This window comes from Fusarium odoratissimum, assembly GCF_000260195.1.
Source record: "Fusarium odoratissimum NRRL 54006 unplaced genomic scaffold supercont1.11, whole genome shotgun sequence".
NCBI classification, from domain to species: Eukaryota; Fungi; Ascomycota; class Sordariomycetes; order Hypocreales; family Nectriaceae; genus Fusarium; species Fusarium odoratissimum.
In genome coordinates this window covers 1,337,213-1,363,475 of record NW_022158697.1, presented here as the reverse complement: position 1 = coordinate 1,363,475, position 26,263 = coordinate 1,337,213, and the positions used below count along the sequence as shown (strand labels likewise).

The following is a 26,263-nucleotide window of genomic DNA, read 5'->3' as shown; positions in this document are numbered from 1 at the left end:
ATCACCCTGTACCTTTAAATAAAACTTGAGGCCCTCAACGTCACAATTCAAGATCATTATGCAACCCTTTCATTCCTTGATTGCGGCTATGGCAGATGCAATTAACAGCCACAACCGCATGTCTTACATACATGATAAAGCCTGCTGATGGTGCCCTGTTAATTTAGTGGTTCGTTCGACTGAGCCCGTTCATAGTCTCGGCAGATTAACCTTGGCGAGACCTGGCAGCTGTTGATCATCAATTTAATTATCTCTATTCGATTTTCACAGTCTGCTTCTTTTACTGTCCTCCAACATGAACGGTCAAGACCTTTGGTCTCCCATCATTTAAGAATCCGCTCTGATCAACTCCCCCAGATGCACCAACGTCATCATACGGAAACGCATACCCCTTCCCCTCGAGCGTAACCTCATGACAGATTCTAGAGTAGTGATTTGTCTTTCCCTCTCCTTTGCAGTAATACTCTTCAACCTTCTCCCCCTCGGGCTGTCGGGAGTTGCCCGATAACGTCGTCCGGTTCAGCGCCGCCGCAATCCGGGCTCCGACGTTGAGCTGTGCCGGCGTCACATCCGGGCCGCCCGCAAACGGTCCCGTGCTGCAAGACACAATGTCCCGCGTAGATGGCTTCTCAAAGTGGAAGCTAAGTTTGTCCTTTCCAACGTCTTTGAACACTAGTTTGGCATCGTGCACGCGGCCCTTAACATCGCCCCATTCTGCCTGCGTGTTGATTTCGATGTCTTCCTTCTCGTAGCGCTTCCACGCCGCGTCAACCTCTGGCGCAAAGTAATTCTCCAGCAAGCCTGGATGTAACTCTGCACCGGCGTTTGGACTTAATGCTCGGAGGTTGGAGCCAGACTTGGACTTGACCACAAGCTTCTCCCAGCCTGCGCCGTCCTTCTCGCCCTGACGTTTCAAACCCTCGCAGACCTGATCAAGCCCATCCTTGGGCATGCCCGGAACACGCGTGACTTGGCCTGCCTCGTTCTCAAGCTCCAGACCGATCGGAATGCTTACGAAGTCAACATATGACACGTTAACGTATAGTTGATCGTTGTTGTAGGTGAACTCGCAGAATCCCCAATCAGCGTCAAAGTTGGGATCGGTTGGATTCGTCACAGACGGTTCAACCACAGCTGGTCCTGGGTTGATAAGAAATGTGAGTGGCTTGTCTTTGCAGAACCAGATTCGCCCGCCAAAGATATGCGGTATCCGCACTTTCTTTTGAGCTCCTGGTCCTCCGACGGGAATGGCGATATCTGCACCGACGGGCTGTAATATCTCAGACGGCGACTTTGGCCGATGAACCGTCTCTCCATCTGCGAGAAGAATCAAAACGCCCTGTTCATCTCGACCTGTGACGTGCGCAAAGAGCGACTTGGAGTCTGTATGATTGGTGAGGATAATGTCTAGGAAAGGTTCTGTAGGCATATTTGCGAAGTGTTGCTCACTACCAGGATAATATGATGATTAAGGTAGTGAAAGGTATCGTGGATATGATAGCAGGTTGACCAATTTTATTGAAGAAAAGATCTATTACTTATAAAATGCATCTATAACCCCTCACCTTACAAAGCTGCCTCTGCCTTGATTTAGGCCCAGTTTTGTTGGTTTCTTGGCCAAGGTAAAGTTGAGACAATGCTTAAGGTAAGGGAGAGCAGATTTGAAGCTCTGATTCGACTACGTCAGCACTCACTGATTCCAGGTTTCCGAACAACCAACATCTCGATAGTGCAAATAGAAGGATTTTTTCAATTGAATAGAATAGTACATGCTTTGAATGCTTCAAATTCTCTTGTCTGCGCCATAAACCATAACGAAACATTGATTCCAATCACAGCTCCAAGCCCTCAAACTCGTAGCAGATAATCAAGTACCCATTCACACCACTAAGAAAATATGGCTCAACTGCAGAAAGGGCATTATCAGGCCAACAACCAAGACGCAGACAAAGTTTTCTTGCGCGACTCTCCTTGTGCTAGCAGCTGCATTATCGATTTCATCATTATCCGAATCATATATCGCACACCCTGAAGTTTCCTCTGATGATTTGTGACATTGTTGCACCAGTTGCGACTGGCGCTCACTGTTTGATGAGTTGAAGTAAGCTTTGACAAAACTGACAGTGACTGTGGCATCCTCTTTTGGAGGCCCCCCTGACCATAACGGATTGCCGTTACTCCAATGCTGAAGAATCAAATGGCCTCCAGAAGAAGGCATGTCGCCTCCTTTCATGCGGGCGAGTAGTTTGCCGTCAGCGTAGAATAGGACCTGTCCTGGAAGATAGTCAAAGCGATACTCGTGAAAAGCGTCTGTCGGGTCGAAATCTAGCCTGACTCGTTTGAAACTGCCAGTTTTGCTGGCATCATAGCCAGCCTCCAAGGATTTCTTGGACTGAACAACCAGATTGATAGGGTATATACCATTATCGTGATCAAACTCTTGAGAAAGGAACTCGATATCGATCTCCTGGGTATCGTTAAAATACTGTTCATTGGTCAGTTCCACTCATCGCTCTTGACATCAGATTACTCACCCAGAAGAAAGCGGCACAGGTGCCCTTGACGTCCGTCAGTTTCATTCCTGCTCGGAACGACCCCCAGTGAAGGTCAAGTCTCGCTGTATCGACTTCGCTCGACGGGATCGCATCGTCTTTGTTGACTACACTTCTTACACGTAGCTCAAGCCCAGAATCATCCCCAGACTTTGTTCCACGAGTGTTGACATTGGTGGGCAGGAATGCTTTGCTGAAGTTGCCCCTACCATCTGCTGCCGATACTGAAAAGTTTTGAGCTACCCAATCGTGCCCTTCAGAGATGTTGTGTAGCTGGCTGAACTTGGTCTCCAGCCGATCAGTGAACACTATTGGGCTATCGCCTTGGGGATTTTTGATCGAGTAACCGCATTCGCATGCTCCAGAAACCAGACGGGCAGTCACAAGAAGATGTGTAAGAGGGAAGATCATGATGAAAATAGAAGTGATTAGGTCTTCTTAACAGAATTGACTCTCTTGGTTGTGACGAGCGTATTTCAACATTGACACTGAGTTGTAAGTCTCAAGTTGAGATCGCAGGTCCACGTTCATATACTTGAACTGTACAACCTCAAATAATTCATCGAAGGTGCCTGCTTTAGAGCTTAGATGGTTCATGGGAGGACCTTCTCCAAAGGCCCGAGGGAAACTTCCATGGGCAGGGTAGGTAGGTAGGTACCTATGCATGCGTGTGAGAAAGAGCATGTCATATTAAATATGGTGTTTTATTATTGAAGGTAATGACTTACCCAAGGTACTAGGTATGTTTGAGGGCATGAGAGGCCATTTCTTTGTTGATGATGATGCCGCCTTTGGTCTGCCTACGACTCCCGTACAATTCTCTTTAGCAACGGGAGCTGATCACTTTCAACATGTCACAGACTTAATAAAGAACAAGAAATGAGGTTTTGACAGGTGCTGATTATTCAAAGCAAACACTATTCATCTATACACGAGTATGGGCCAGCCTCCTCTTGACGGTATGCGACGCTGCGTCGTGGGCCCAAAAACGGGTTCCCAGGACATGCCAGATCATGTTATTGCCGTCATATGGCCGCAAAAGAAACAATCTGTATATCGAACAAGGTATCTGAAAACCAAACTGAACAATTCGACAAAAAATAAGTGAAAAGTAAATAGGAGAAGAATCGAACAAGAGGCGAAGCAGAGCAATGCCATACCATGCGAAGCGGACCAAGACGGAACCGAGCGTTGAAAACTGCCTGTAAAGCAGCAGAAAGAAATACGCAAAAGTATTATAAGACGAAAACAATAAAGGTGCCATAGCATATAGAACAGGGGAAGTAGAAGGCGACACCAGCCATCTTGGACCTGCCAACTGTCCTGCCATCGCAGTCATTAGCCTGCGCTGTCACTACGCAAATGATCCAGTTCCCTCTGTCCGGGGCACAAGCCCAATGCGAAAACCGTTTCCCGATCCCCTTCCTTGACCCCAATTAATGCCGTTTGACCCTTTGTAACCATGCAACAGGGAGAGAGAGACGTAAACAAGAAACAACAGGGCATCTGACGTGTCCAACAATAATAACAACAGACTTGCAATGATAAAACTGCAGTAGACTGGACATTGCGATTACCCGCCCTGTCTCGGGTATCGCCAAGGAGATAATGAAATGACAACCATAAGGAGACTGCGAAAACAAATTCATAGGAGACGGGACGAGTCCAACTCCCTCCCGAGCCCTTCGCGCCGGAGCCGACAAAGTCAGAGAGGAACGAATTAACCCACAACCAAAACCAAACATAATCAAGCAGAGAGGTATATGCCTAGGAGAAAAGGAAAGCCCGAACCGGCCCGAGGGCAAACAAAGGAAAAAGTCATTTCAGTCATGGCTAATTAGTTTTAGTACACGCTATCCTCATCAGCCCCCTGCGAGATCATCGAGGGAGTCGAGACATTTGAGGATGCTTCAGGATCATCGACGTAGCCGACAAGGGCCTGAGAATGCAATTTGAAGGCGTCGCCCATAAGTCGTGTCATGCTGTGTGCTGTGTTAGCAATGTAATTCTGAGAGATGTTTGCACCGTTGATACATACCCCCAGACAACAACTTCATCGAGTATCGAGCCCCAGAGTCGTGCGACAACTGCGCTCAGCTGAGACATGTAGTTCTCATCAATTTCCTTCACAAGAAGCTGTCGAACCTTGTTGTACATGGCCATCTCTTCCTGAGTCGCAGGCTCCTCGTCATGTTCCAGACGATACAACCACAGCGATAGAATGATCATGAGATCCATTCCGCAGAGCGCATGCTCCACGCTCCAGTTGGTAGGCGATACACGGGCAATCCATCTGACTCCTTGAGAGACAACAGTCTCTAGGCAGTTGTAGCATTCCTCAATAACCTTGATCATCTCACTCGAGCGCTTCACGCGATCCCGGGAATGCGTCATCGCAGCAGCAACCTCATAGGACTCATGGTAGCGAAGCGCTTCCTGGACTGCCTTGAGGTCAACTTCCAGGCGGGCACGAGCATTACGGTACATGGCTTTCGCGTTGAAGATCAAAGGATGACCTTTGTGGGGAGCACTGATCGGTACAGGAAAGGCCTCGGCCTCGCACATATCGACGGACTTCTCCCATGTTTCTAGCGCCAGCCGCAACTTGTACTCTGTTACCACGTCTTGCAGTGCTTCAGGACTGCGCTTGTGATACCAGACCTCGAGAAACAAAGCGTTGATCATGACGCGGGTGCCGAATGTGCTGTATCGAAGCGTCTCGCCCTGAAAAAGGTTGTCGTGAGCCTCCATAAAGGTCACGGTAGTGGAAGCTGCCAGATGTTCTTGCCATGCCGCCTCGTCTGGTACCTGCAAGTTCCATAGTGTTTCAGTGGAAGGAAGCTGTAAATCTTCAAACTCGCTAAAACTGATGGCCGGTGTGTGGTTGTATGTAAGTGTCAAAAGACCAAAGAAGATGTAGACAGCGTAATATGTACGACGGCAGCCCTCGTCTTCTACCCACTCGGCACGAGTGGGCTTTGCACCTGACCGAGCTTCTTGGCGAAGCTTCAACTCGTACCTGTTACCAGCAACCATGTTGGCGAGCAGACTCTTGATTGAGCAGGTCCACTCCAGGCCCTTAGGGTCACCACTCCAGCTAGCAAAGATCATGTTGAGGAGGTTGCTCTGCATGGTCCACAGGGGACACTTTCGGGAGCTGAAATTCTCCTTACTTTGTAGGAACTGGTTAACCAGAACCTTGGAGCCAATGTGGAGCATGTATGCTTGTTCTTGGTCGAAAGCATAGAGAGCGCCAATGCTGAGAACTGCTAACAAAAGCTGGGGTGAGACCTTGGTGGGATGGAATGAAGCAGGATGCAAGAAAGGCAAATGGTGATGGAATAGACCGAAGTATGTTGAAAGGTACCGATTCAAGGAACCTAGGCCTGGCAGGCGGAAACCCTCGGGGATGGCATGCTCGCTGTCGGCACTACGAATGTTGTCAAGGATAGCGTTGCGCTCATCATCCCCCATCACTTCAGGGGCCTTGTATCCAGGCTTGGATGACTCTGACGACCATGGAGATGGTGGCGCAGCGGCAGAATTGGGCAATGAGTTGATCATGGACTGTAGAGCCGGTACCAGGCCATTACAGTTCTGTCCGCTAATAGGGGGGAGCTGATTTGAATTAGCTTGCAGGGTCGTTCCGCTGGCGAAAGAAGGTTGAGACTCGAATGACCCGGATGCACTGGACGTTATCGAATGGGCTTTGGGCTCGGCGACTGATTGAGACATGAAGCCATCCCACTGAACCTGAGGCAATGCGATGGCGCCGGAAGGGTAGGTCACAGTAGACTCCATAGCAGAAGCGTTGTGGGGTGAATAAGCCATCGATGGACTGTCCTCGTACGAATGGTCTTCGCGCATAGCGGCGGTGGCCTTGTGATGCAGATCGGCTACAAGCATGGCAGCAGTCTCAACGTCAAAGATGCCATCAGCACCAGATTCCATTTGCTCCAGGGTTGAAGTATCAATAGCGATAGATGATTTTGAGGGGGCACCGACAGCGCGAGTCTTGGGACCGGCCCGGCGTTTGCCATCGCTGTGAAGAGGTACGCCGCCGTCCTTGGCGTGGACGGTACGGTCATGTCTAAGAAGAAGGTCACGGCGGACAAAAGTACTCCTACACTTCATGCACTTGAAAGGACGCTCCTTGGTATCTGCGAACGAGTTAGTCTATGGCCAGGCGAAGAGGGGTCGCGGGGTGAAGGGTTGGCATGAGGGCTTGAGGTCTGACTGGTGGTACACATACGTGATCGTTCATGGCGACTTCGGTGTTCGCTCCTGCTGAAGGCCCTGTTGCAGAACTGGCACTTGTATTTACGTTCGGGTGCCAGCGAGGCCTTTCGCGAAGACGCTGTCGAGGCCGCAGGGGGCGGGAGGACTGCTACGTTTGCACCGGGCATCTCGACGTAGTCAAGTCGCGATTCCTAGATTTGGGAGGCGACTAAGGACGACGGCAAGTTTGCGATCGGAAATCGGACAATTCGGCTGGGCCCGACAGCACGATGGTTGAATATCGTCTGATTCGTAGGATATTTGTGACTCTCGCTCTCGCTCTCGACTGCTAGCTCTTCGCTTGCGCGCGCTCCCGTGGGGTTTAAAGGGTGAAAGCGGTGATCTTGAACGTAATGATGGTCATTGGATATGATTGATCGATGGTCATGGAAAGGCTGAGTTTATTGATATTGGTTGAGGAATGAAGGCTTTGGATGGCCTCTTGAAAAATATGAACCGGTCGTGATGAGACGGGCGAAGTGTTGCGAGTTGGTTGCGGGTGAGTCGAGCTGGTGATGGAGGGGAATTGGAAGAAGAAGGGAATAAAAGCGAGGGGAGCAGACGTAGAAGACTTAGAGGGGCGGATGGGAGAGAGGGGGGGAGAAATCCGGAGGGGAGAGTGACCCGGGAGTTGGGGGGGCACTTATTTTCTGGGTGGGGAGGGAAGGAGGGGAACATCCATGGAAAACCAAGAAGAGGGAATGAGAACAGAAGAGACGACAGGAGGGAGAGATGGAAGGAGCGAGGGAGGGAGAGGGGTGGCTGAGAAGTTACTGGCTGAGGCTGGACTGATTGAGCGAGTGAGTGATGAGAGCGACTGGGCTCTAAATGAGCACTCGTGCCAGCGAAGCACAGCACAGCATAGCACAGTACAGCACAAAAAGCATGGACAAACTAAGGCCGACAGCACAGCACAGAGAGGTGCATGGAGTGTCTGTCGACCTTCCTTGGTGGGCAATCGTGGGCGTGGACGTGCTAGGTACCTTGGTCTTAGCGACTGAAAGAAACAATGCAGCACTATGCAGCAGCAGCTTCCAGCGTTCGGCCAGTAATGCTAGGCTCGTTAGCCCCCATCACACCCCTGTGAGTCCAGGCATCTGCCTCTGAGCACCTCGTACCGAACATGACCGGAGACCAGACTAGGTGAGCACAAACCTGACCTTACCGAACCAAGCTCCACTGATACAATAGCGGGGCCCAATTCGGTGGAGGGGCGACGAGGGGCAGTTCAGCCATTCGTTTTTGCCCCTAAACTACTTGTGGATGAACAAGAAGCAAGCAACTCAGCTTTGGACAAGGCGAGCGAGCACCGACAATGAAAATTCTGTCAGGAGAACCTAGCAGCCAACGCCATCCGTCAATTAAAAAGCAGCACAGACAAGGCAGAGAGACAGACAACACTGGTTTGTTGGACCAGGCACTATTTACACTACGGCCGGCACGCAAAGTTACGATAATCGGCACGGAACAATCAAAGCTAATCAAGGACGGAGTAGACCCATCAAGACTTGAGAGCACGAGATCGTCAAGGTACACTGTCACTTTGACAGAGATGCAAATATACTTGCATAAACTCGTCACTTGGTGCACTCTTTTCCCTGGGTTCCTGCAGAGGTGCAAGCCTTGGCTTCGCCAAACCTTCTCTCTCTTCTCGCCAACGATTCATTATGTCAGCCTGAGTGGACACATCCACATGGAAACGATAGCGGACGTTTAATGGAGACATCCACAACGGGGAAGTATTTTTGCTCTCTCATCCATACCCTAACACAGAGTCAGAGACACGATTCCGTTTACTGAACCGTCGGTCAAGAACGATATATCGTATACTTGACGGTAATAGAGTCGGTGACGGATACAAAAAGTCGGAGTCAATGTCGGTGTCGAGATACCTTGCTGAACAGACAGGGAACGGCTATCCACTCACTCCGTAATCCATCCTGTCCGCCTCGAAGAATGGCGGTACAAGGTCACTGGCCCACTATCACATTATCCACGGGACAAGGGGAACCGGGGGGCTTGTCAAAGACACACAGGAGACAGGGTAACGAGGCCAGAGAATGGAAGCCAATAGGAGCAGGGATTCAACTGTCTAAGCAAGCAGCGCAATCGATGATATGGTACCGTAAGGAACGAAAAACGAGGCACGAGACATGCATTATCGTTGGCCACCCAGGATGACACAGCAACAGGCGAGTCTAAAGATGGGAAGGCCATTTCTCAGCCGCCTCGCATCGGCCAAGCAGCCAAAACAGTCAGATCTTGGAAACGTGATCGCAAAAATCATGAAATCATCCAGACCAGGCCGGAGGGATCAGGCGGGGAAGCTGAGGGAGCTCGATCACCACCAAAAACTCACCAGCAGCCTCTACAGGACCTACCTCGGAGCCTGGAGGTCCGCCTCGTTCTAACTTTGTGTACTTCACGGAGTATGCCCTGGCCATTTCGTCCCAGCACTGTCTTCGACTTCAACCAACGCGATTCAGGCTTAGCGTCATAGCACCACGGCAGCCTGTCAAAGAGAGGATCCGTTCCCAGCACAGCGGCGCAAGGCCTGGGATCACAGTCGTCGCGGGCACGCCTTGCATCCCGCGCCCCACTTGATGTAAAGCTCCCCGGTCAAGCGCGTTAAATCCTAGCGGGAGACGGTCTACACGGGGAAGTTGATGAGACTTCCTGTCGGATTCGTGTCAATTACCCCTGTATCAGAACGCTTGGCCTAGCTTGATATGCACTGTACGCGCCTGCGCGTCTGACAGCTACTTGCACATAGTGTTAAATATGACATCGACACGGCTCGCTGCTTAAACCACGACTCTGGAACACTCTAATCTCTATGGTTAGGAGTGTTTAATTTTATCGACCTTTTTATATCTTCAGCTACATATTATCACTGGGCTACTTAACAAGCGACCTCTCATCAGTGGTGCACGGCTACCAAGGTTTTGATCTATCAAACAGTCCGTGGCATCCATGTTTTTCTCTCGAACATTGCTTCATCCGCCTATTGATTCCACCCATTAACAGCACCTGCAACACCTCAGTCATGGCCAGGTATGCTACACCGTTTCTCTCGACTGTCCCAGCATTTGTCTGCGAGGGAGACTTGGTTTGACCACCATCGGCTGTGCCGTGATTAAGGTTGGAACTGATAAGGGGCTCGTTAATCTGAACAAGTCGGTATGGGCGCATGAAGGCCTATGATAACAAATACCAAATCAAATGCAGGGAGGCAAACAACATCACAGATATGCGAACGTTCCACAAAAGAGGCAAAACCCATATGTACAACATCATCATTCAATACCTTATTAGAGGTGAATAACGAATCTAGTCCGCGAGATCGACAGGAGAAACATGAGCGATCATTGGCAAGTTCGTAGGCGTCACACTTGACACTCATCTTCTACAATCAGCCATGAATGGCAAGACAAGAGAAAATCCTTTTTATCTCCTTTCAGCAGCACAGAACATTAAATGATTCATTCTCGTATCTACTACGCCAGGGACAAGCCACAATGCAAAACTTGTTGCGAGAGGAATGAACATGACGGACAGCTTTGGGGAGACGAGTCGCGAGCTAGAAGGGTTCATCTCACTGTGGAAAGAATGGAAACTTGTGCAATGCGCTACTGAGCCCCTCTCAGCTCTCCGGCCTCCTCGGATCTGCAACCTATTTGTCCTGTAATGCTGTTATACCCCGCAACGGTCGGACGGCACTGGCGCCCGAACGGATCCAGCAGTTAATAATCCACCAGATGTTGGAAAGGATGGAGGGGAAGTCCATCGCCTGGTGAGGGGTTGTCGTCCGTTTGCAATAACTACCTAGATGGTTGCAACAAGACGTTGACGATCTGGCATACTGCGCTCAGTCTCTAGCCACCCATTCTAGTCTGTATCAACTCAACTCAGGCGGCACGGATCGGGACGATACATCATTTGCTTTCAACGGCATTCACATCTTACTTGACTGGCTGTGAAACGCCTGGAACCTTAAAAGATGATGCATAATTTCCTCTCTGACCCTTGCGTTTCCAGAGCAAAAGTTACGAGATCCACGCCAATAGCGGGCGGGTCCGCGGCAGTCTCCCGGTGTAGGGAGCCATGAATTTGGTCAGGCTCCACGTGGTGTCAAGGCGATGGATGGTGGAGTGCATTTTTGCTCCTACCTGTGTACTTTTTTCCTGGGCTGCTCTGTTCGTGTGAACTCACCCTTTGTGGGATTTCTCTGTTGGTGGCCTGCTAGAGACCCTCCCATCAAACTCACAGACTAACGGAATGCAACCCCAATATCACACACAGATAACACAAAACCAGCCACAGCTGCGCAATAGCTTTGAGGCTGTCAAGAGGATGCACATGATTTTCCAAGCCAACACCTCCCTCAGCAGATAGCGTTGCGGTGGGATGGAGGGGAAATGATGGACGTGCACATCGTCGCCGTAGTCATGGAGACGGACTCGCATGGCACCGTCACCATGGGCTAATATTTGAGCCAGACCTCCTGGCTGCGAGTAGGGGACGGAAAATGACCAGTCAGAGAGGCTGCTAAGTTCGTCTTGAAGTATTTCAAACTTGTCTGAGTAATTTTGTCACTTATTAGAATCCAGGTCTTACGTTTTCTTAACGTCCCCTAGCCGAAGAACAGGACGACGAAAGTAAGATTGGAGGGCAGGGGACCCAACCAGGTAGACTTGTCTTATCGGTCACTTAGCAGAGAGCGCGTTGTGCGATAGTAACAACCCGTTAAGGTCATGTTAGTACGGATTCGGTGATGTTATCCGGCCTCCACGAACCGATCTGACCTGATCATTGCTGACTCACTTGTGCGCACGAGTAAAACAAACAGGAGAGTATCGTTTCTTCGTGTCGATATGCAAGAGGTTGATTGCCGCAAAGCAAACAGAGCCGTCACCTGCAGTCGCTGGCTGGACAATGCCTCTTGTTTGCACACTCATCACTTGCATGCTGCATGATATCCGATACTGTCAATTCATTCGTTGGACATTTTAAGTCAAAGGGAACAGGAGAACGAGCGACCAGCCACTCGCAAGGCCCCTCCCCCTCCTGAATCGTGCGTACCCTGTATCAACCAGTGTTGAGTACCTATGAGAGGTCTGTTAATGGCTCTATTATTGTACAAGTCGTGTGTCAAAGAACGACCTGTTACACCTTCCGGTCGGAACGACGAAACGTCAAGAGGTACTGAATCGAAGTTCTCGGCAATCTAACACACATGACAGAGAGTCTAAGAGATGAGGCAATCAGAACACCTGTATATTGATTCTCTGGCAATTTGTCCACACAAGGACAGGTATCAGCTGGGGGTTTGAACACAGCCAGTCACCTTGCCCACCTAGAGATAGGCTTCTTTAATGGTTGTTGTTTGCCAGTACCGTCTCCTCTCACTAACTAGGTCAATACGTATTATTGAGGTGAACTACTATTACGCTTCATCTTGGCGACTTCTGGCCGCTGCAACCCAGCCGTAACAACAGCCTGAGATGTTGTATGGATGTAGCTAGTAGACCTAGAAGCCGGCTATGTTGTGTCGGCCCCGTTTCTACTTTTGAATGTCACTGAATTGGAAACCTAATGAGTTGCCAAAAAGGGCTGACGGACGGGACCTGAAGGGTTTCATTGAGACGCGGTTTTTCCAGTGGAGAAATTCCATCCATTGGTGGAGGGCATGGAAATTCTCAGGTTGCTCTTGTTAGTGTATAGGTAGTGCCCATCTTGTAAGTTACAGTAGCCAGGTACAGCACAGTAGATAGGTGCAACTCAACTGCAAGGACGGAGAAATCTACTGTACTCTCCTTCATCGCTCCCACATCAACATTTACATTCATCAATTCCATTCGATCGAGTCGCCAAAAGCTCCAAAGTACCCACTCCTTTCTGGTGTACGGGCCTGGCGACCGCGAACTTGTCTATTGCGGCTGTCCGAGAGGTTATTGATACTGGGCCCCCTATATCCCCAAATCCAATAGCCAGGCCGCCATCTTTGACTGTCACTTTTCTGACCTGACCTGACCCGACCCGATAGTCATTTTTCTATACCGTCTTTTCACCAACGGAAGCGTACAGTACTTTCGACCAACCTACTCTGTCCATCCTAGTATCGTTTCAGCCAAATCGCCTGTCGCTGCAGGTTGCCTTCTTCCCTTCTGGGCTTTCTCCTGCTCCTGTCAGCCCCTCGCCGTCCACTCGCATCCGAGCCTGGCCCCAGCGCGATCACCCCTCTAAGCAGCAACCCCCCCTGGATTCTTGGCCCTCTTCTCCGTTCTCTCTGCTTTCTGGAGCAAGCAAGGCCTGCAACCTCCCACGACTCCTGCGACTCCTTGTAATTCTCGTGGCATGCTGCTGCTGCGTCGCCTCGTCTGCGTCAGCGTCACGAACCGCAATCCTCAGAAACGGCATCCTTTTGATGAGCAATAGGCTTGCCGCTTTCTATCATGCCCTGAGGTGAGCTTTGCAGCCGCAATATGCTCAGGATACAGACCGCCGCCGTGCCGCCAAGTATCCACTCTTCGCGCACTATCCACGACCCCTCCGGCGACTCACCGTCCGCTTCCGTGCGCATCACGTCTGCTGCCTCCGTTCAAGCTTCCGACCAACAATCCTCGACAACTCGGGCTGATCCCGCCTGGGGCCTCATGAACGGCATCGTCGGTACCGCCCCAATGGGGGCCATGTATGTCCGCGCCCTCTACGACTACGAGGCCGACGATCGCACTAGTCTCAGTTTCCACGAAGGAGATGTAATTCAAGTCATCACCCAGCTCGAGAGCGGCTGGTGGGATGGCGTTATAAATGGTGTTCGAGGCTGGTTCCCTAGCAACTACTGTCAGCTTATCACGAGTCCCGACGATATACCTGACGGCGCCCACAATGGAACATTTGACGCTGTCGAGGATGATGCCGAAGATCCTGAGATGTACGACGACCAATATGACCAAGACGACGACTCCGAACAAGACGGCCCTATCGCGTTGCCCCTCGAGGGGACCGACGGAGGAGATAGTTCGAGGGCCGATTTTTGGATTCCACAAGCTACCCCCGACGGGCGCTTGTTCTATTACAATATGATGACAGGAGACCGCAGCATGGAACTGCCCCTGGAGTCTCCCGTATCTTCAAACGAGACTGGTCCACGAGATCGAATGAATGTCAATATCCCCGACAAGACCAGGCCGCCTCCTGAGATGATGGCCCGTGGTTTGACTCAAGATGAGGACGACGAGTATCTGACGTCCGCATCCGAGGCCGAGGGCGACTCATCTAGACTGGCCTCACGTCGTTCCAAGGTACACAGCGAGCTCGTAAACTTGATGTTCTAATGGCCCGGTTGCTAACACTCACTAGCATACTAAACGTGCCTCTTTCGGTGCCTTATCCCCATCAACTTCCATGGACTCTATCAATGGCGCATCGCCTGTTGGCCGTCTGCGAAATGGCGCCTCGTCCAATGGCCACCTTGCTGCAGGACAGGTCCCTAATATAGCATCCGCGACCTCTTTTACTAGCACTACCTATAACTTACCGACCACAGCTACAGTTCCTCGATCGTTTTTCGATGACGGCTCTACGCCTTCACTTAGCTGGACTCTTCTTGTCTCTAATATGCGACGTGCTATTGATCGGTATCGGGAAGCCATCATGAACAATAACCGCTCAGAATACGTAGCAAAAGCCGAAGACATATCTGACCATCTACGACTGCTACTTGCCGCTGGGTCAGGGACTACCGATAACCACTCTGGTCAGCCATCTATTATTTCAACGAACAAGGCTCTCTATCCTCACTTCCGAGACATGATGTCCAAATTCTCCAAGCTCGTAATCTCTTCTCATATAGCAGCTGCAGACTGGCCCAATGCCGAATCTATCCAGAAATGCCTCCAGGAAGCTGACGGAGTTCTCATGGGCGTATACAGCTACGTGGAAGTGGCTCGACAACAACGAGGCGAGGAGATTCCTCGACTCTTCCCAGGCTTTGTGATTGGTAGTAATACAGGTGGAAGTTGGCAAAACAACGGCTTGGGCCCTCGAGATGAAATCACAGCCAACTTCCTCGAAGATGAAGAGGGCGTTGTAGAGCCAACTGCAATTCTCGACAACAAGATGCTTGAGCGACTGGACGAACAGAAGCGTATTTTGGTATCCAGCATCCGAGAGCTCGACAAGAGCCTGGTCGTCCTAGAGAAAATCGTTACACCCTACAGGCATGAAGTTATCGGAAACAATGTTTGTTTTGCCGGTGGTAGGGTACTCGACACATTCAGACAATGGATTGCCATGATCGAATCGATCGATTTGTCTTCCCTTGGCAACAGCTTCCAGACGCCTCAGTTAGCTGACCTCGGAACACACAAGCAGAGCCTTTACGACAATATCTCTGATCTTATTCTTGGATGTCAAGCTGTCGCCGGACCCTTGGCTGATGAATGGTCCGAAGTACGTGGTGAAGCACTGGAAAACCGTCTGGAATATGTCAGACAATGTGCCAGAGCCCTGGAAACTAACTCTTCACATATCGGATTCTCACTTCAACTATTGTCTGAACAGGTTCAAATCAACATGCAACAACATCAGGCTGAAGTACGACCTCGGGAGAATTCTTTTGTTCGAAGCACCCTGCAACGAGGCGAGACAATGCCTTATGACCGACCACACCAGCGAACAGAATCAAGGACTGCTCCTGTACGACCGCCACTTATCACATCACAATCTTTCACCGAAGGCGAGCCTGCTCCTGGCAATATGCGCAGAGGCGATTATTCCAAGGTCAAGAAGATATTTGGCGAAGATCCTTCGCCTCAAGTTCCAGTGACCGAAGATACACCAGAATTCTTACTCCTAGATTATGAACATGAAGTCTCCTGGGACAGCAAGACCTCACCACCTACTGTTAAGGGAGGATCTCTCCTTGCCCTTGTTGAACAGTTAACTCGTCACGACAAGCTCGATTCGAACTTCAACAATACCTTCCTTCTCACTTACCGATCATTCACAACAGCTCGGGAACTTTTCGAGATGCTTATCAAACGATTCAACATCCAACCGCCAGAAGGTCTGTCACAGGCGGATTTCGAGATTTGGAGGGACCGAAAGCAAAAGCTTATTCGCTTCCGTGTTGTTAACATTCTAAAGAATTGGTTCGATAATTTCTGGATGGAGGATTACAACGACGAGTCAAAACAACTTGTTCGTGATGTCTACAGTTTCGCTAAAGACACGGTCAAATCTACAGAAACTCCTGGTTCAGCACCCTTAATGGCGGTCCTAGATCAGAGGCTCAGTGGAAAGGAGGCTGGCGCTCGCAGGATGATTCAAACAGTGAACCAGAACACGCCAACGCCGATCATGCCCAAGAACATGAAGAAGCTCAAGTTCTTGGATATTGATGTCGTTGAGTTTGCCCGCCAGCTCACCATTGTCGAATCCCGCTTGTACGGCAAGGTTAAGGCGACAGAATGTCTGAACAAGACGTGGCAGAAGAAGGTCCCTGAGGGCGAGCCCGATTTGGCCCCCAACGTTAAAGCGCTTATCCTCCACTCTAACCAGATGACCAACTGGGTCGCTGAGATGATTCTGGCGCAAATGGAAGTCAAGAAGCGAGTGGTTGTTATCAAGCACTTCGTTTCTGTTGCTGACGTGAGTAACTAAAGATATGATGTCGGGTCATTGGAACCCCTGCTAACTGACCGATAGCGTTGCCGCTCCCTGAACAACTTCTCAACACTAACATCGATTATTTCCGCATTGGGCACTGCACCCATCGCTCGTCTTAAGCGAACATGGGACCAGGTACCCCAACGTACACACGCTACATTAGAATCGATGCGGCGGGTGATGGCAAGCACCAAGAACTTCGGAGAGTACCGAGAGGCTCTTCATGCAGCCAACCCCCCTTGTATCCCTTTCTTCGGTATGGACCCCCTTTCCCGAAAAGCAGGTGACAGATCACAGTACTGACAAACAGCAAAGGTGTCTATTTAACTGATCTGACATTCATTGAGGATGGCATTCCGTCCATCATCAAGAAGACTAACCTCATTAACTTTGCTAAACGTGCCAAAACTGCTGAGGTCATTCGCGATATTCAGCAGTATCAGAACGTGGGGTACTCACTGCAACCAGTGCCTGAGCTGCAAGATTACATCTTGAACAACATGCAGGCCGCTGGGGATGTTCACGAGATGTATGACAAGAGTTTGCAAGTTGAGCCTCGTGAGCGAGAGGATGAGAAGATTGTGAGGTATGTTGCATTGCGGAATACGCCCGCATCGTATGGAGCGGTGCCATCTTTCTTCTAAGTTCCCCTGGTTTAGTTTTGCACAATGGTGGAGGTCACTTCGCATTAGTGGCTTGCCGTCTTCAGTTAAGATGAAGAGACATATGCTTACTTGATGTTTCTTAATTACAGGGTCTTGGCCGAGTCTGGGTTCCTATAAACGCCGAACCCTTGCAACTGTTTGAATGATCGATGCAGCCTGCATTCTTTCAAGCAACAAGGCATGCACAACATAATCGAGGAGGGACCAGGAGGGGTGGTACTACGACCCCGCCACCGATCCTCAGAGCTCACGATAGTCCTGAGTGACCATTACTTGGGACGGATATCACGCGATGAACGCCGCCCACGATTGATAGTGGCAGGAAGCGGCACAAAACAGCCAGCACCGCATGGTCGGGAGGCGGCCCGGAAAAGTTGGTGTGGTGGGAAATGGTTGGTGACAGGGGGTTCCAAAGTGCGGAGATGCTCGGCAGGGCATTCATCATGCTGGGAGAGGCATTTTGACAAAGGCTCCGAGAACGGCCGAGAAGCAACCTTTACGTGAAGGAATGGGTTATTTGATGATGAATTTACTCGGCGCACCAGCATCCATATGGAGAAAGCCTGCATGGGAGAGGAATTGGGAAACTTGGTGGACACTGACGATGGCATTTGCAAGTGTACGCTGGCCGCACGAGGATTGAATATACCTGAAAGTCCCCAGAGGTAGGGCGCATGATATGATGGGAAGCATCTAGTGGAGCGAATGGTCAATTTTAAAAAACAACATGATTGTGTATCGGTATAGTTCATACAAGGGACTGTCACGGCAGTTTGGTTATTCATATCATGGGCGAGTTGGCAATGACTCTCGAATCGATGTATCTTTAGTGAGAATCACGTTGATGTATCTGATAATTTCCCCGGAATTTGAGTTCAATTACCCGTATGCAAGGAGCGCTGATCAGAAACAAACGAATATGCAATATCCGTCGGAATCTCACCCCGTCTCGTGTATCTTTACCCCAGCTTGCCCGGCATCCCGCTACTCCGGGCCGCATCCAGGCCACCACCTGACAAGGGGCCTGGTCTGATAATAACGTGTTGCTGACAGCACCGAAACGAGGTCTCGCATAGGATCCAATCATGTATCACGACAAGGCGGTACCGAATTCATCAAGACAGTCCGTGTCTCGGCTAGCATTGAGTGAATGACCATAATAATGGTGCCAACTACTTAGATAGAGTAACTAGTTAAAAACACGACCAAAACAGTAACTGGGCATAAGTTGAAAAATAAAGCGCCGAAACGGCCGTGCGGGATATCATTTTCCATCATTAACTTTGCATATTTCTTCAAACATCAGGACATTTATTCCCCTTTAGTGCTTGTGGAGCTTGGCCTTGATGCGCTCGCCGATGCTTGGCTTGTCCTTCTTCTCATCAGAACCGTGGTGCTTGCCGCTGGAGTGCGATTCGGTCTTGGAGTGATCTGAGCTTCCGCTCTCGCCAAGATGAATACCCTTTTGCTCCATCAGGCCTGACAGTCGTTAGTATAACGAAACATTGGGCATTTCGATTGTGGACTTACGGTCAGCTTCACGTCCAGCACCAGGCTTGGAAGCATCAAAATCACCACCATCGGCAGCAAACCCGCTAGCGGTGACATACTCGTCCTCCTTGGGGTCATGGGGTTGATTCTCAGACTTGGATGACTCCGTGGCTCCCTCGGAGCCAACCTCAGTAGGCTTGTGAGAAGTTCCCTCAACAGGAGCATTGCCTGCATCACCACCATGCTCCTTGGCAAGCTTCTCGATAGGCTGAGGTCCAGGACCCTCGCCGAGCTTGACGTCGGTGCCCTCAGAGGTGTCGTCAACGTCGTGGAGGTCCTTGTTGCCCTTGTCCGCCTGCGCCGGGTCACGGGTGTCATTCTGGCCGGCAGAGGTATCCTTTGAGTGAGGGTTGGGTGCGGGAACTGAAGGCGTGGCTGAAGCAGCGTTTGTCGTCTCGGTGGGCTTGGAGACGGGGGCTTCATGTCCAAGGCCTGTTGCGCGTTCCTCACCGTGGCTGCCAAAGTTTTGTGCCACCTTTTCTTGCTGGGGGGTTTCTAGACCACGCCATGTCAGTGATATCATTCAAATGTAGTTGTTTGTGTAGTGCAGGCGTTGAGGTCGTACCCAGGTTGCCGGCATCGTAGGGCTCGCCCTGCTTGGTGTCACCTTGGACTCCAGAGACGGGCTCCTTGTTGGCAGTTTGGTTGTCTCCCCAAACAGCCTTGGAGGCGGCGGCAGTGAGGTTGCTGATGGTCTCCATTGTGATTTAGTTGTGATTGTTGTGTAAGTTTGGTATCTTGGTTGTCGTGCAGTTGAAGCGTGAATGGCTGGGTATCTTGGGAGCGAGATGGGGTATACTAAAGAGCTGAAATGATAAAGAAAGGGCGGGAGCGTCACGGGGAAGTTCAAGTTTAAATAAAAGGACCTTCAGCTTTAGAAAGGTAAGAATCTAAGAGGGGGAGGTGGTATGGTAGGTCTGACGTCGTTGTTTGTTTAACCCAACCAAGCGAGGGACACAAATAGTACAACACCTCAGTCAGTAGTATACATCATGACTGCTATGAATAGAAGCCATTTAGAAAGTACCCTTGGAAGGATTCATGTTATTTGCCGGGTCTAACCAGTCAAAGTTGTGCAACATTGTACCTGTTTGCTGTAGAGCATGACCAAAAGTACCCATTCGTGTCAAGGCAGAAGAGTCCATCATCCGTATGTGGCGGCTCAAGTTATGACGCCGCGGTCGATCGATGGAGCTGACAGGGCCTATATTACTGCAGCATGCTCTGAGCCGTATCCCCGGCCTCTCGTTTCAGCATACAGTGTTCCCATAATATTCCAGGCTTGGATAGGTTGGATGGATGATGTAAAAGGTTGGTCTTTGAAGAGGGTATGACGTTGCGCTGCCCTCCACAGGCGGACGTACAAGGGACAAGGGTGAGTGTGGCTGAAGAGGAAGAAACCTGCAGCAGAAGATAGCTAACCAAAGAACAAACAGAGATTAAGCATCTGTGGCTTAACTTATGCTGAAGCCAAGGAATTTGTGTCAGTGTTTTTGGTGTTGGACCGGACAACCTATGTGGGGAAGGCCGAGATAGAGTTGGATATGTCAACTACGTCATTCTCTACCCTGATATTGTCTGGTTGGAGGGGTCATCTAAGAGCTCAAGAAGCTGAAAGATAAACGGATGTGCAGTGCAGCCACAACTAAAAAAGCATATTTCAACGGTTAAAGAAGAAGCCAATATGATTCTATAATTATAAAGCTTTGATGGCACTTGCTTAGGTTCCGACTTGGCATTCAATGTTCCTGAACAATCTACCGAAGTCGCAGTTAAGAAAGACAGTGGAGGGCAATAAAAGCAAGGCCTTTGGCGGTCAACATTGGATGCTTCTAGATTGGATTCTTGGCACGACCTGCAGTCCTGAGTCGCCAAATTGGCCCCAAGTCTAGCTGCGCGCGTCATCGAGTTTAGTATTATGTAGGTGCTGTAACTAATAAATCCGCCCGCTCGGTTGTGTCGTTAGCATTGGATCATTACGAATCAGGCAGCTCGTTCAGATACGACGGGCGTAAAGGCCAACCAGCCTTACTGCCCCGAGACAAATCTGCAGCCCTGTAGCATCGGTTCGGCCGAGAGCCGGCTTTTGTCCGGGTATTGATGAATTGCCGATTTAACATGTAAGTCGATGGACTACCTTTAAAAGCCTCTGTTGCGTTTATTTCGATGCAATGCCCTTGGTTGGTCCTCTTTCGAGTTTTCGTGAACACACCGCTCTCCAAGAGCTGAAACCTTTATGCCAAGCCAGAGAGTGCACGTACGTACTCTCACAACGGGCCACGTCGATAAAGTCCAAGAGCTAATGTCAGTTCAAGGTCTGTGTCTGTGTCTGTGAGGCCAAACTTTGTCGTCGGTTTTGAAATGACGAATTAATGCGCGTATCGTATTGCATGAGTCGTCTCCCTACCTCCGTGGCTCCCGTACTGGGATGGCTACTGAAAGAGCCACGCGCCAAGTGGTCTCTGCCGTGCCGTGTTTTGATATCGTAAGCAACAGATAACATCTGCCGTTCCATTTTCATCTGGTCTCCTGGTAAGTATCTTGCAGCCTTACCCACTCCCATGGTAACGGCAATATGGACCATTCCGCAATCAACATTCCCCTGCCTCCTTACTATTGGCGACCAGAGCTTAAAAGCTTCGCCTGGCTGGGTTATCCTTCCTGTTTCTCATACAGTTCAGCTCGTGCGGGTAAGGTTTTCCATACTGGAACCCCTAACTTATCAGAAACCATCGAGAAAAACGTCCATCTAAGACTAACGTTAGTTCCAACTTACCCTCCAATGATCCCGTATGGCTGCCTCTGTGTCCCCCTTTTATGACACCTCCACCTTTCTCATCACCTTGCAAACCTTCATCCTTTCAAATTTCCCCTCCCGAGTTGTGAGTTGTGAGTTGTGATCAATAGCAAGGTGGTCCCTGTTGGCCTAGACCATCCAAAGTGGCACTTCGCACCACATCACGCAGTCCTGGCAGTCCACTTTGAGCGATAGTCTAGAGGCCCCCATTCCCTCATTGAGACCTTCAAGGACTTTCCCAGTATCCAGGATGTCGGTATCATCCTGGGCTTGGGCTTTTGTGATGACCTCGGGCAGAAGCTGAGCTCCTGATCTCCGTGCGGATTTCGGTCAGCTACGTTGCCATCGAATGGGTTGGAGTTGAACAATGCTGGCTGACGATCGCCGAGATGAGGTATGATCGATGGGTAATTCCCTCGATACAACCGTCAGAGGTAGCATTGATTCGGGTCCACACATTAATTAAAATCCTGACAGCTTGAAATTTCAATATCATAGATTGTGTGATACGGTACGGTACGATACGATACGATGCGGCGAGTGCCCACGGCTTTAGGTCGGTTCGGCAAGCATTTTGCACTGCCGCTGTACCTAGCTGTAGCTGTAGCTGTAGCTAGCAGTTAGTAGTGCCTATTAGTTATAGGTACCTAGTTCTAGGCAGTCTAATTAGGACGCCGGGTCCACTACTTGGGCTGTCCCGTCTGAGCACCTACCTCCCATCATCCATGGATGGCTTCCGTTTCCGTCCTCTACTTTACCATACTTAGACTCTCATCCTTGCTTGATCTTTAATCTTTCAACGACTTTTCTGACAGTATTTCCCATAAAGTCCGACGGGGCATACTATTAGGCTGTTCTCTATATGGACGTCATGTCTATTTCGTCTTAGATCACTCCCATCCTCAACCCATACCTACCATACCATATACCGTACACAGTCTGCCAACCCTTTCTCCGCACCAACTACCTACCCTTACTCGATAATATCCAAGACAGGCCAGTTCCGCACAGCACCAGCCTCTAGGCCCTGGTCCTGGCCTTGACTCGGTCTCGTCGCAATCAATCAATCACGGGAGAGGACTGGCTGAACTCACTCACATGTGCCGACAAAAGTAAACATCTATTCTCTACCTTGGCCATAAGTTAATTCCCCGCCAATTTCACGTCAACATATTCCCCTCTCGCTCCTTTTCCTCTCGTCCCGATTCCAGTTCCGGCTCCCTGGGCTGCGGGACACCCCTACGTATCGGAAACACAACGGGCTTGTCTAACATCTGTCTACCCGTTGTGACCGTTGTGATCCAGCACCAGTACCAGCACCAACACCGGCTGGTCCCCTACTGGATTTGGATACTGGCCCATCCGACAGCGCTCCCTATTCTAGGTCTCTTCGCCACGGGCGGCAGCGGTAGCGTCAGAATTGCGAGTGAGCAAGTTGTGCCTTGGGCTTCTGGGCTGGATGAGTGGCTGAGACAGCCAGCGCAAGCAGTACAAGGTCAATCTACACGCGATTCGTCGCGTTACCTACTCGGGATGGGACTTATTTCTTGAGGCAGCTATTCGACGTTATTAACCATCCTATCACTTTCCCACTGCATTTCTGCCATTCTTCAACTTGGCGATGCTCATTTACCTGGCCTTTTCTTCCGATCTACCGCCCCTATTGTTTCAAGCTCTGATGCAACACACGACTGTCAGGGTTTCAATCAACAAACTGACCCAGGTTTCCAATAGCGGTTCGCTACTTGTTTCATAGCCTGTGGCATTGGGCGAGCGCAATTGCTATCTCCATCACTACTTATATATTGGAATCAGGGTATATCCGGTACCCACCCGCCTCCACGAACTCCGTCACCGTGCTACCGATCTCACTGCCCCGGACCTATCGATTATCGACGGTGTCCAGCTCTCGGCAAGACACCGTCGTGATTCAAAAGCCCTCAGCGACCATGGTCTACTGTGGGAAAGCCTCTCAGGGCTGCCAGAACTGTCGCGTGCGACGTATCAAGGTGAGTTAATCCGCTGGAGTCATCCACGACCTGCGTTTCTCCACACATACAGTAGTTCATGGGCTTTAACTAATTGGCAATTCTACTCAACAGTGTGACAAAATCAAACCGGAATGCTCACAATGTATTCGGGTTGGGAAAAAGTGCCCTGGTTATCGTGACCAGCTCTCCCTCATGTTTCGTGACGAGAGCAGCAAGGTGATACAAAAAGCACATGCACAATGGGGTGTTGGCGAATCCTCTGAGGGCCTATCAACACAAACATCCTCCAGCTCTCTGGCCTCTTCTTACTCGTCCAACAGCTCTACACAAGCCTCTTCCGTTTCTGCTTCTTCCTCTATAACATCTCTACACAGCTATCCTGGTCCCGCAGCAATAGCATCCTCCTACAAATCATTCAAAGATGGCTGGCCAACGTCTCCTGCTTCAACTGCGAGCCAGCAAACACCATCGCCGACCCCTCAATCTCCCGCTTCATCTTTATATCATACGACCTCAAATGTTTCCACTGTACAGCCTATCGTTATACGACCACCAAGGCTTTCGCCGCCAATCGATCCAAGTCTCGAGGAGCAGGGCGTTCAGTTCTATGTCAACCGTTACCTAATAGGCCATCCAGATGAGCCCAGGTCCCCCGGCGATTTGTCACACACGGAATGGCTATGGGACCCTGCTGTTCAAGACGTAATGGCCGCGGTTGGCCTCGCTAGCCTTTCCAATCTCAAAGACGATCCCAGCATGATGACGATAGCCCGTCAACAATATGGGTTGGCTTTGCGCCAGACTGGCCGCCTCGTACAGACCTCGAGCATGCCGGATTTTGAGGTCACGATGCGCTCCGTCGTCATGCTTGCCATGTTCGAGGTTTGTGCCCCGACCCCTAATGCTAGCCAACACACCCGCATGGTCAGCCCCATCTCCCCGATCTACCATTCTCCTGTCCAGTCTTGGCTTTTGATATGCTAACACCCGTCTCCAGCTTGTCAAAGGAGCCTATCAAGGACTAGGGCACGTTCATGCGCACGTTATGGGCGGGCTTGCTCTATTGCGACGATGGCTACCTATGCCAGCGGCCGCTTTCCTCGGTGTTCGTGCCATGGTACAAATGTCTTATTCTCTTGTATGTCATGGTTTCTAAGCACATCGTCCCAATTTACTCACATAGTTGCTCAGTTTATACCTGCTCACATGTCCGCAACACCCCTGCCGGACCCCCTATTCGAATGGATTTCGTTTGCAAGAACCCTCCTTGACCCAGCCGATCATCCTGCTACCGATCTCGGCCCATTAATTGGGCGATTCATTCAGGTCTCAACATACATCAAGACTCATGCTCTGGTCGACGGTCGTTCTATCACAGTGTCCACCTTGAAGCAATTATTAGATATCGACGAGTCATTCCTTAGTTGGGAACGAAATCTTGGACCTACTTGGCGATTTCGCGAAGAGAAAGCGGAACACCTACCACCAGCTGCGGTATTCGATGGCGCGTGTCATGTCTATTTCGACATGTTTGTTGCACGGATGTATGGACACTACCGATGGGCGCGTACTCTCTTGAATCAGGCAATTATCGAATTCATCAAGGCGTACCCCAAATCTAGCGCGCCCTTGATCTCGCTGGCCGAATACGGACATCGATACGAGATCGTTAGAAAACTCGCCCGCGACACTCTCGTGAGCACCCCAACACATTGGCGACACCCGCTTCTCACCGAAAAGGCTGCCATACCAGTCGAGAGACCAGGAGGGGCGGGCTCTGGCTCTGCTGGGCTTCCCGTTGTTCTATTTCACCTTCAAGTTGCTGCCTGTGCTCCTGGTGTCCCAGAAGCATACTGGGACTGGGTTGTGGCAGTGATGGAGTGTATATGGAGTGATATGGGTATTCTTCATGCCAAGTGCATGATGGACACCATGAAGGCATATCGTGACTCGCTGAAGATAAAGAAGGAAGTGATCGAAAGCAGTGTGCGGTGATGATAACTCGCCCAGGCATCGGTGTGGTTATGAATAAAATCATGGAATGTCTGGGACAGTACGAATGCATCTTGTTCGGTGTTTACTGGCTTTGTGGGCTGCATTGACATCGAGTTTCTTCTTTTGGGTACCTAGGGGTAGAAAAACTGACATCGAGCGTCGTTCTTCACCCGGAGTTGGCTGGTTTGGGTATTGCATCTGGACTTTTAGGTTCACGGAAGGTTATGGTTAACGAATATTGGGTGCATGGCCACTTATGCTTGTGGTAGACATGATAACTTCTCAGCCTCAGTGTTGCTACTCGCACCTGAGGCCTTTATATTACACAACTTATGTTGATAAACTCTTTCTTTGTCTATAGTATTATCAGAGCTTAATGGAAATGACCATGGCTCAGACATTTTATACTATTCAAAATCATTAACACACTCACTGGCCCATTAGATGGACGATTTCAGAAACAGGTGCCCTGACTCTTTGTCGAGGCATCATATTAGTGCTAAGTAGCAATTTGGTACTATTCTACAATCCTTTGATCTTGTCAGTAGTCTCTAAAATTGATCATCTAACCTTATCTCACCCTGAATTCAAAAACCTGGTTATCATTGGTGCTTATCTGTTTCCATTCATGAGAGCCTGGCTCTTCCCCAGATATTAGTGGGGATCTGACTAAACCCCCGGAGAAATAGTGTAGGCGTGGGCCGACCCTGGCTCAGGCACGTGTATCATTAAGGCAGCCACACCTTCTACTCCACCATA

General features: G+C 50.1%; 6 protein-coding genes across 14 annotated transcripts; 2 read left to right on the top strand and 4 right to left on the bottom strand.

Moving 5' to 3' along the window:
• Window positions 1-46: 46 nt before the first annotated feature.
• Window positions 47-1,548, bottom strand: FOIG_07926 (uncharacterized protein). The gene has a single exon (XM_031207698.1). It carries the CDS (start codon window positions 1,427-1,429, stop codon window positions 281-283), a length of 1,149 nt encoding a protein of 382 aa, XP_031063231.1. The 5' UTR covers window positions 1,430-1,548; the 3' UTR covers window positions 47-280.
• A 331-nt stretch (window positions 1,549-1,879) lies between these two features.
• FOIG_07925 (uncharacterized protein) lies at window positions 1,880-2,963 on the bottom strand (the record flags this gene model as incomplete). Its single annotated transcript, XM_031207697.1, has 2 exons — window positions 1,880-2,485; window positions 2,535-2,963. 2 exons carry the CDS (start codon window positions 2,961-2,963, stop codon window positions 1,880-1,882), a joined length of 1,035 nt encoding a protein of 344 aa, XP_031063230.1.
• A 469-nt stretch (window positions 2,964-3,432) lies between these two features.
• FOIG_07924 (uncharacterized protein) lies at window positions 3,433-7,524 on the bottom strand. Of its 2 annotated transcripts, XM_031207695.1 has the most exons (3): window positions 6,805-7,524; window positions 4,591-6,712; window positions 3,433-4,534 (listed from the first exon to the last, which is right to left on the bottom strand). In XM_031207695.1, the coding sequence occupies exons 1-3, from the start codon at window positions 6,956-6,958 to the stop codon at window positions 4,396-4,398; spliced, it is 2,415 nt and encodes an 804-aa protein (XP_031063228.1). In that variant the 5' UTR covers window positions 6,959-7,524; the 3' UTR covers window positions 3,433-4,395. The 2 variants fall into 2 exon arrangements, with proteins under 2 accessions (XP_031063228.1, XP_031063229.1); XM_031207696.1 differs by having other exon boundaries at window positions 3,437-6,712.
• A 590-nt stretch (window positions 7,525-8,114) lies between these two features.
• FOIG_07922 (uncharacterized protein) lies at window positions 8,115-20,223 on the top strand. Of its 7 annotated transcripts, none has more exons than XM_031207689.1 (6): window positions 8,115-11,382; window positions 11,441-14,137; window positions 14,196-16,487; window positions 16,545-16,761; window positions 16,821-17,091; window positions 17,260-19,733. In XM_031207689.1, exons 2-6 carry the CDS (start codon window positions 13,316-13,318, stop codon window positions 17,285-17,287), a joined length of 3,630 nt encoding a protein of 1,209 aa, XP_031063222.1. In that variant the 5' UTR covers window positions 8,115-11,382; window positions 11,441-13,315; the 3' UTR covers window positions 17,288-19,733. The 7 variants fall into 7 exon arrangements, with proteins under 7 accessions (XP_031063222.1, XP_031063223.1, XP_031063221.1 ...); XM_031207690.1 differs by having other exon boundaries at window positions 8,115-11,945; window positions 12,074-14,137; XM_031207688.1 differs by having other exon boundaries at window positions 8,115-14,137; window positions 17,260-20,223.
• FOIG_07923 (uncharacterized protein) lies at window positions 18,276-19,286 on the bottom strand. Its single transcript, XM_031207694.1, has 2 exons — window positions 18,701-19,286; window positions 18,276-18,649 (listed from the first exon to the last, which is right to left on the bottom strand). Exons 1-2 carry the CDS (start codon window positions 19,242-19,244, stop codon window positions 18,492-18,494), a joined length of 702 nt encoding a protein of 233 aa, XP_031063227.1. The 5' UTR covers window positions 19,245-19,286; the 3' UTR covers window positions 18,276-18,491.
• A 1,915-nt stretch (window positions 20,224-22,138) lies between the features above and the next one.
• On the top strand, window positions 22,139-25,938 carry FOIG_07921 (uncharacterized protein). Of its 2 annotated transcripts, none has more exons than XM_031207686.1 (4): window positions 22,139-23,527; window positions 23,621-24,391; window positions 24,507-24,647; window positions 24,701-25,938. In XM_031207686.1, the coding sequence occupies exons 1-4, from the start codon at window positions 23,468-23,470 to the stop codon at window positions 25,502-25,504; spliced, it is 1,776 nt and encodes a 591-aa protein (XP_031063219.1). In that variant the 5' UTR covers window positions 22,139-23,467; the 3' UTR covers window positions 25,505-25,938. The 2 variants fall into 2 exon arrangements, with proteins under 2 accessions (XP_031063219.1, XP_031063218.1); XM_031207685.1 differs by having other exon boundaries at window positions 23,621-24,433.
• The last annotated feature ends 325 nt before the right edge of the window (window positions 25,939-26,263 follow it).

What these genes read in the sequence shown, in the direction of transcription:
- FOIG_07926 (XM_031207698.1), bottom strand. Translation starts at nt 1,429, where the DNA reads ATGCCTACAGAACCTTTCCTAGACATTATCCTCACCAATCATACAGAC.
- FOIG_07924 (XM_031207695.1), bottom strand. Translation starts at nt 6,958, where the DNA reads ATGCCCGGTGCAAACGTAGCAGTCCTCCCGCCCCCTGCGGCCTCGACA. An exon ending in AAGTCGCCATGAACGATCAC is followed by an intron (nt 6,713 to 6,804) that starts GTATGTGTACCA and finishes ACTCGTTCGCAG; the next exon opens with ATACCAAGGAGCGTCCTTTC. An exon ending in GATGAAGTTGTTGTCTGGGG is followed by an intron (nt 4,535 to 4,590) that starts GTATGTATCAAC and finishes CACAGCACACAG; the next exon opens with CATGACACGACTTATGGGCG.
- FOIG_07922 (XM_031207687.1), top strand. Translation starts at nt 13,316, where the DNA reads ATGCTCAGGATACAGACCGCCGCCGTGCCGCCAAGTATCCACTCTTCG. An exon ending in TGGCCTCACGTCGTTCCAAG is followed by an intron (nt 14,138 to 14,195) that starts GTACACAGCGAG and finishes AACACTCACTAG; the next exon opens with CATACTAAACGTGCCTCTTT. An exon ending in ACTTCGTTTCTGTTGCTGAC is followed by an intron (nt 16,488 to 16,544) that starts GTGAGTAACTAA and finishes ACTGACCGATAG; the next exon opens with CGTTGCCGCTCCCTGAACAA.
- FOIG_07923 (XM_031207694.1), bottom strand. Translation starts at nt 19,244, where the DNA reads ATGATATCACTGACATGGCGTGGTCTAGAAACCCCCCAGCAAGAAAAG. An exon ending in TGCTGGACGTGAAGCTGACC is followed by an intron (nt 18,650 to 18,700) that starts GTAAGTCCACAA and finishes AACGACTGTCAG; the next exon opens with GCCTGATGGAGCAAAAGGGT.
- FOIG_07921 (XM_031207685.1), top strand. Translation starts at nt 23,468, where the DNA reads ATGGTCTACTGTGGGAAAGCCTCTCAGGGCTGCCAGAACTGTCGCGTG. An exon ending in CTAGCCAACACACCCGCATG is followed by an intron (nt 24,434 to 24,506) that starts GTCAGCCCCATC and finishes ACCCGTCTCCAG; the next exon opens with CTTGTCAAAGGAGCCTATCA. An exon ending in TACAAATGTCTTATTCTCTT is followed by an intron (nt 24,648 to 24,700) that starts GTATGTCATGGT and finishes ATAGTTGCTCAG; the next exon opens with TTTATACCTGCTCACATGTC.